This window comes from Crassostrea angulata, chromosome 10, assembly GCF_025612915.1.
Source record: "Crassostrea angulata isolate pt1a10 chromosome 10, ASM2561291v2, whole genome shotgun sequence".
NCBI classification, from domain to species: Eukaryota; Metazoa; Mollusca; class Bivalvia; order Ostreida; family Ostreidae; genus Magallana; species Magallana angulata.
The window spans coordinates 38,422,568-38,431,380 of NC_069120.1; the positions used below are offsets into that span (position 1 = coordinate 38,422,568).

The following is an 8,813-nucleotide window of genomic DNA, read 5'->3' on the forward strand; positions in this document are numbered from 1 at the left end:
GTCACTTCTCTAAAATCTTTAATACAAACTTTCTTATTGTCAAACCAACGACTCTCATTCAATGTCCACGTTTTGGGATTTTTGTCATCTTTTTTCAATGCACTCCATGCTATAATTTTCCATTTGTACTGCACTCTTTGACAATCCATTATGAAATGATTGTTTTTACATTAATGAATAAAATAAAACTCTTTTTTTGCGCATGCTCATTATCTGGTATAGTAATTAACTCTATAATGAATATGTTTCTATGCGAACTCTATAATGATACCTTTCTAAATATAATGGTGACGAACAAGCTCTGTACAGAACCTTTTCTATAAATAGCTACGCTATCACCTCTATATTCAATCCTCCAATGAGAACACGACCTCTATAAATTTACTGTTCTAAAAAGTCCCCCTCTATAAGGCCTCAATAGTAACTACGTCATCACCTCTATATCCAGTCCACCAATGAGAACACGACCTCTATATTGCTACCTTTTCTAAAAATACCCTCTAGGTGACCCTAATAATTACGTCATCGCCTATACCTCCACCTCTATATCACTGTATATGCTGCTATTATTCTTTGTTCGAAATTCTTACTGGTGGTCAATAAGCTGTTTTTAAAAGCATTTATTTTATATATAGTGACTTGTTATATACCATCTTGTTTCAAAGAGGCTGGCATGAGCCTTGTCTAAATACATGTAACAAAGAATTGTAAGCTCCGTATCTTGCTTATAACTCTACGACTGGTATTCCAATTTGGGTTGATCATTAGAAGTGAATTACTAAAGCACTGTAAACAATTTAAATAGAAAAAAATAAAAGGACTATATATGATATGGGCCTAAAAATGGCCCCCTAAAATGAACATCGTCATTTTACCCTAATTCTTTGTTTTCCGTGTACAGATATATATGTGATGTTTTAACATAATGTTCATTTTGATTCAATTAACTGCCCACAATTTAGAAATATGACATCGTAAAGAAACCCTTTTCCCGCCATTTTTGCATTTTTAGCATAAAACAGCTTATTTTCAGGCAGTTTTTCTTTCAGAAAACATAGAGCGCATGCTTGAACAAACAAACTATTTTAATCAGAGATGTATCTAGCCAAGGCTGATAAGTGACAAAAAAATTTTCCTTGTTCATGCATGCGCTCTATAATTTCCCATTCATAAAAAGGTAAGAAAAATGTCAATTTTTGGCTAATTTTGATTGAATTATAGAAATAGCGTCACTTCTGACGTCATATACTGCCAGTCAGAGCAAATAAATAAAAAAAAAGGTGAAAAATATATTTTACATCAACTCTTCTAAAATATAGCATAACATTTTGTTGTACCAGAAACACTTGAAAAATGGCTAATTATGGGGCCAAATTTGACTCTTATCATATATAGTTCTTAACCGAAATGGCGACAACGCCCCTTTAAATGGTGGCATTTCAAAATATTAAATATTTGCTAATTATTTGGAGTATTACAAAGTCAGATTGGTGCAATGTATTCTTTAAAAATTCAGTAAGAGAAATAACTTTGAGAATAGCATATTCCTATTTAAAATTTTCTAGGTGTACACTTTTGACTATTTATTTTATGTTATTTCTTAAAACTTATACTCCTACATAGCTGCATTTTATCATAACGTCATTGAAGCACAATACAACGCTCACCTACCAAACAACGGAAAATCGTAAAAAAAAAAAATTTCCTTCAAAAATCGAATTATTTCTATCTGTATTTTGGTGTTTTTTGTGTTCTTGTTCATATTTGGTATCTAAAAATCCTGAAAGATATGAATACACTGTTTTTACCAGGTTGCACAAAAACAGGCACAATGTAAACTAAAGTCGACCACAAAAACTCAAATGTCTTAGAGATTTGCTTTTCTCGGTAATGTCTTGGTACAAGCTAATATTATTTTTACGCATGCGCAGAATAAAACCGGCAAAGTGCACGAGGATTTCAAGATGGCGGCTGACAGGGGCTCGGATAGCGAGTCAAGAAGACATAGAAAGTCTGAATCGCAGTCACAAGGGAGTGTAAATGGTGACGAAATAGAGGAACCAGATTTCAGCGATCCAGAGGGATACGTCGATGACATTTCTGAAGAAGGTTCAAATAGTTTACAATGTTTATTTTGTGCAATATGGATAGAAGTCTGAACTTGAAAACACGTGTAACAATAAAAGGAGCAATTTTTGGCCACATAATGCCAGAATAGGCACGATTAAAATGAAATACAAAGTTATTGCTCTTATTCCTTACATTAACGTTTATCAAAATGATAGTTTGACTTAGTAAAGTCATTAACAACTTCTCAAAGTGAGACCAATCGCCCAAATTTGATGAAACGACCCGGTTGTGATATGATGCCCTAAATGAGATAATAGTTCAAAGAATATTTTTTTAAATAAAGAATATTCTGTAAATCGACATAATAGTACATTGAATAAACAATCTTTGCCGCAAACAAGTTCTTCTGTAACATTATTTTGATCCACATGACTGTAACTCAAAATTTTTTCACAACCTTTATGTTTACTGATAAACTTATTTCTACTACACTTCGTTGTCACATATAACAAACCTATTAACAATAACTGTAGCACAGCTTTTTGCAGAGTAACTTGACACAGTTTGGTGAAATATGTAACAACAACTGTTTATTATAATGCCTTATCTATCAACTAAAACTTCAGTAAAGTTATATCAATTTTCCCCCCTAAACATGTATTGCTGCAGTTACCATTAAAGATTTAATATGACCCAGAAACAAGTTGCAGAATCAATGTCACAAAACAATTGTCAATGTCAATTATCTTGTGCGGAGAATTGTTTGATGAATTGATGCTTTGTGATTTTGTGAAAGAATGAAAGTAACAGTCAGATTAACAATACGGTATTTAAGATAACTCTTATTTCTATTAGTTAACATATGGTCAAGCAAATAACTTGTTATTAAATGATATAAAATTAAACTGAAGTTCACTATGTGCTCTTCACTTTACATAGGCGTCGGAACCGGGGGGCTAGGGGGGGGGGGCTTAGCCCCCCCACTTTTTTCCAAAGTTATACCTAACCATTACAAACATAGCATGATAGAGGGTTCAGCCCCCCCCCCCCCCCCCCACTTTTTGTCGTAGGAAAGATTATTGTTCCTAAATTTACCTTGAAAGATTGAGAAGTTAGATTCAGAAGCATACTAGGCCCCCCCCCCCCCCCCCCCCCCCCCCCCCCCACGGATTAGGATTTCCAAGATTTTTGGAATTAGTTTTTTCTCAATATTTCTGAGGATTGGATTAGTCTAGCCCCCCCACTTTCAATTTGCTTCCGACGCCTATGCTTTAGAAATAAAATATATCATTTAACTAATTACCTGTTTTTTCTGTTTTCAGAATTGCTAGGAGATTTACTGAGGAGCAAACCTAAAGAATCTGATGGCATTGATAACATTGTCGTGGTAGATAATGTTCCCCAAGTAGGACCTGACAGACAAGAAAAACTGAAAAATGTCATCAGAAAAATCTTCGAGAAGTTTGGCAAAATCAACAGGGAATTTTTTCCAGTTACTAATGAAAAGACAAAAGGGTTAGTCTTCTTTAAAAAATGGTAGAAAATTATTTTTAAAAATTATGAAATGTAATGTTGAAATGTAAGTCCTTGCTTTTCAACCATACAATCTTCTGAAAACTGTTTGCAAAGAGAGCATTGCTCTGTAAATATTTTTAAAATGTGTGAAGTCTCTTTCTTTCAGGTACGTTTTCATTGAATACACCTCACCTCTCCATGCCAGTGAGGCTGTCAAGATGGCGAATGGATACAAGCTTGACAAGCAGCATACCCTTCAAGTGAACATCTTTTCTGACTTTGACAAGTAAGTACCCTTTATCATCCAGAGCCTTGTGCTATACATATAACATAGGACAAATTTTGTCTTAGCAGACACCAGTGACAATCTTGATAACAATGTGTAATGTTTTCCCTCTTATCCTTTCATGGTAATGTTTGATCCTTTAATTTAGGTATGAGAAAATCCCAGAGGAGTGGGAACCACCTAAACCCAAACCTTACCATGATGTCGTAAGTATAATCATATAATATAACTATCTGAGTCAGTAAAGCTTGGAGTATTCATTCTTGGAGCATTTCAGCAGTTTCCAAATCTTTCATTTTTGAATTAAGATGCAGAAAACATTTTACTGAATTCTTTTTATTTCAAAATAAGTTTTCAAGATAAACATGGTGGTGGTTCAATGACAGAGGATTTTTTAAATATTTTTAGGGAAACCTGCGCTACTTCTTGCAAGAACCAGACTGTTATGATCAGTTCAGTGTCATTTATGATGGAGGAGACAGAACAGCTATATTCAAGAACACTGCCAGGGAACCTGTGCTTATTGAAGAAAGAGCAGTAAGTTATTGCTGTTAAAAGGCAATTTTCAATTATTTTCTTCTTTTAAATGAAAGGAGTTGAATTAAAACTTTGATAAAACATTATTAAAAAAATTGTAATTCTATGATAATTATATATTTTTTATGAGGTCATAGAGGGAGAGAGAGATATTAGGATTAATTTATTTTTAGTATCAAAACACTAACAATATTGTTAGGAATTTTTGCTCAAGCAGTTGCAGTGTTTATGTATTCTCTGATCTCTTTGTAGAGGTGGACTGAGACGTACATTCGCTGGTCACCCCAGGGAACCTACCTAGCAACCTTCCATGCTAAGGGCATAGCTCTGTGGGGAGGGGAAAAGTTTGAACAGATCATGAGGTTCAGCCACCCCGGGGTTCAGCTGATCGACTTCTCTCCCTGTGAGCGATACATGGTGACGTTCAGCCCCATCCTTTCCACCCAGGAAGACCAGCAGCAGATCATTATCTGGGACATCAGGACTGGCATGAAGAAGCGAGGCTTCCACTGCGAGACACAATCCACCTGGCCCATACTCAAGTCAGTATCAATGATGTATTTTGTTCTCTGATAATGAATTTGATCAAATTTGCTTGGCATAGCTAGACATTAAAGAGATATTGAAAATGAATATTTTTCGTTTGCAGGTGGAGCAATGATGGAAGCTACTTTGGGAGGATTACCCCAGATACTCTCAGTGTTTATGAAACACCAGTAAGCACATTACAAATAAGGAAGATCATGTGAATGTCATATTTGAAATCCAGTTATATGTTCGTAAAATGTCACATCATTAATTTCATATTTTTGATATTTTAGTCAATGGGGTTGCTTGAGAAGAAAAGTTTGAAAATTACTGGACTGAGGTAAGCTAAAAATACTGTTAGAAAACTTCAAAGTGCCTTTAATATATATACTGATTTTTTTAATTTATGAAGTATACAGTATTGTATTTGATTGGTTGTGTATAAATGGCCATTTTCTGCCTACAGGGACTTTTCCTGGTCTCCCTCTGACAACATCATAGCCTACTGGGTGCCTGAACAGCAGAACGTACCAGCTAGAGTCACTCTCATCCAGATGCCTAGTCGCCAGGAACTGTGTATCAAAAATCTCTTCAATGTCGCTGACTGCAAGATGCACTGGCAAAAGAATGGGGACTACTTGTGTGTCAAAGTCGATCGCTACTCCAAGGCCAAGAAGATTGATGAGAAAGACCAGTTTAAGTACAGTGTAAGTAAAGACCAGTTTAATGCAGTTTATGAAATGACCTGTTCAAGTACAGTCTAAGTGAAGACCAATTCATTGACAAGTACAGTGTAAGCAAAGACCAATTCATTTGCTGTGAACATAGTGAAAAAGGTCAAAATGTTGAACTACAGAGTGTTTTCTTCTTCATGTTACATTCTGATTTTTTTTTTTGCAGGGTCTTTATTACAATTTCGAGCTGTTTAGAATTCGAGAAAAGCAGATTCCAGTGGATAAGGTAGAAGTCAAAGGTAAATTAATTTATTATCCAAGAAGATTCATTTTACTGTTTTTCTTGCTAAAATTGTTTTTATGTGAATCATCTTGATTATCTTTTTGCAGAAAATGTGATTGCATTTGCCTGGGAGCCTGTTGGCAGTCGATTTGCATTTATACATGGAGAATCGCCCAGGATTTCAGTTTCATTTTACCAGATCAGACCAGGGAAAGTGGAAACTATCAGTAAGAGGACAGAATTGTAAACATTATAAATATTTGTTTTCTATCATTTGCATGATTTGAATTTTGATTTTAAGTTATTTTCTGTTTGCAGAAACTCTGGAAAGAAAACAAGCAAACCACCTGTTCTGGAGTCCTACTGGACAGTTTATTGTTCTAGCAGGATTACGCAAGTAAGAATAGTATATTGTCAATTTCAGAACAAAGCAAGAAACAAGCATTTTCTGATATATAATGATCCATTGATCAAACTAATAGAAAATTAGGACTTGAAAAACCCGTCCTCTACAACCCACTATACATGATCCAGGGTTGTCTCTAAAAATTGAAGTAGATGGAAGAAATAAAAAAGTAGAAGGGGGGTCTAGGGGTCTTGCTTATAGCTGCAATAATAGCCGGGTAATTAAGGCATTATAGGCGGGGAAATTCCCCACCTCCCGGGTTTTAGAGACAACCCTGAATGATCCATCAACATCCCACACATGGTCACCTTGGAGTGACCTTACAAGTCAATTCAGTTTTTATTATTGATATTGCTGTATACATTTGTGTATGGTGTTTTGTTTATAGCATGAATGGAGTGCTGGAGTTTGTGGATGCCTCTGACGTGACTGTGATGGCTCAGACTGAGCACTTCATGGCTACAGACGTTGAGTGGGACTCCACAGGCAGATACGTGGTGTCCGCCGTCAGCTGGTGGGGACACAAGGTAAGCCTGCACACTCCATGTAAATGTGTGTAGGGGTAGATCGAAACTGAACCCAAAATGATATTTCATTTTCTCATGTTTTGGAGAATCTTTTGAATTTTTTGGGGGCTTGTTTTTAGGTCGACAATGGCTACTGGATCTGGTCTTTCCAAGGGCGTCTGCTGCAGAAAATTCAACTGGAGCGATTCTGTCAGTTGTTATGGCGACCACGCCCTCCCTCCTTGTTGTCTCTAGAACAGATGCGCGTAAGTGTTTATTTTGAATTTATTATTGGAATCAGTCGAATTTATATAAAATTAAACATAATTTAAGACGTATATATATGTAATTCAAAGAAATTATTTTCTTTTTCCTATATTTCATTCCTATTACAGGCCATTAAGAAGAACATGAAGAAATACACTGAGCAGTTCGAGGTCATGGACAGACTTAGACAATCCAATGTTTCTACTGTAAGTCAGCAAATTAGTAGGTTTCAACATGATATAGAAAGCTTCAAAAATTAACACAATATTATCTTGATCATAACAATGCTCATAGCAGGGTGGCAATGTTTTCAGTGCGTTTTGTTTTTTGCAGGAAATTCTTGAGAAGAGAAGTGAAATGATGAATGAGTACAAGAGCTTCAGAGAACGAGCCACTGAAGAGTGGGAGAGTATGAAATACAGGAGATTAGAACTCAGAGACGGTAAGTAGCGAGTACGGGAACACTTGTAGAAGATATTGGTGGGATATTATGAAAATATGTAAAAAGAAATTGGAAGAACTTTAAATACAGACAATTCATAAGGTTTCATGATTAATTTTTGCTGGCTGTTGCAGAATGACCATGGGTATTCAGTATTGAATAATTATAAATTGTAATAAAAATAATACTTGTTTAACTGTCCTAATGTAATGTGGAATGTTAAAGATTGAACAGAGCAAAAGTGTTAGTTTTAAATGAAAATCAGTTTTCTGAATGAATGCAAGTTCTGGTTAAAGAGAGGTATTGTGTGCTGAGCTGTCTCTTGCTGTATTACAGGGGTGGATACGGACACGTTGGAGTACGAGGAGAACGACGAGGAGATTGTAGAGTTTTTGCTTAAAGTCGAAGAAGTCGTGGTGGAAGAGTAAACCCCAGAAAGATTGTCGTTATTTTTACCGCTGTCAGCCGATTAACAGCCATCTTGAAAGTTGGGAAAAGTGCCGTAATATCAACTATCTGATTTGTATTATAATTATTGTACAGGAATAATAAAATTGACATTACGGATAACGGCCTGCTGTCGTAAAGATGGCAGGTTTTACTTGTAGATATTTTTATTGTTGCAAAGTGCTGCCTGTTTATGTGCTATATACATTGTATTTAGTGGTCTGTATGCAATTTTTTGTCCCGCTTTCTATTTTATTTGGACATTTTTCTGGGTATTTTCCTTTCCCTTTTCGGTTACATTTGAAAAACAATAGTATTTATATCAAATTATGCCATTTTGTGTGTCGCACTACGATCTGTCAGGTATTTATCTTAATAAAGCATGGTTTACATTTACATGTTTGTTACGTAGTAATTTTTACATGAAAAGTTGAGAAAGGTATACAATGTACATGTATTTGGATATTATTGAGATAGGAATACGCTTGACAAAATTTTCTTTTTGCAATTGAAAGCATGTGAGGAGAGTTTAAAAGGTGAAGATGTTGTTCCATTAATTGATTGTGCATTTCTGGGTTAGAGGATGGAGTATCAATTAAGAGAGAAAGGCATGCTTTTCCTAGAAACTTTGGCATGAATTAAGTTAAGATTTGTTCTAACTGCAATATAAATAACTTGTTTACTATAAATGATGATAATGAAACGGTGAAAAAAGGGTGTGGGTCTTATAAAAATCTTGTTAAGAAATATCAATTTAATTTTTTTTTTAATTCTGTATTATTTGAATTTGACTTCTATGAGGATTGTTAGAAAAGTACGCGGACAAAGTGATTTACGGCAAAATTACTGTGT

At 35.2% G+C, this 8,813-nt stretch overlaps 1 protein-coding gene across 1 annotated transcript; it reads left to right on the top strand.

Moving 5' to 3' along the window:
- The first annotated feature begins 1,932 nt into the window (after positions 1-1,932).
- Positions 1,933-8,357, top strand: LOC128167632 (eukaryotic translation initiation factor 3 subunit B-like). The gene is made up of 17 exons (XM_052833451.1): positions 1,933-2,109; positions 3,393-3,585; positions 3,752-3,871; positions 4,020-4,077; positions 4,280-4,408; positions 4,661-4,950; positions 5,058-5,124; positions 5,230-5,276; positions 5,403-5,643; positions 5,837-5,909; positions 6,001-6,120; positions 6,212-6,290; positions 6,688-6,826; positions 6,946-7,071; positions 7,201-7,278; positions 7,406-7,514; positions 7,851-8,357. Exons 1-17 carry the CDS (start codon positions 1,965-1,967, stop codon positions 7,940-7,942), a joined length of 2,106 nt encoding a protein of 701 aa, XP_052689411.1. The 5' UTR covers positions 1,933-1,964; the 3' UTR covers positions 7,943-8,357.
- Positions 8,358-8,813: the final 456 nt, after the last annotated feature.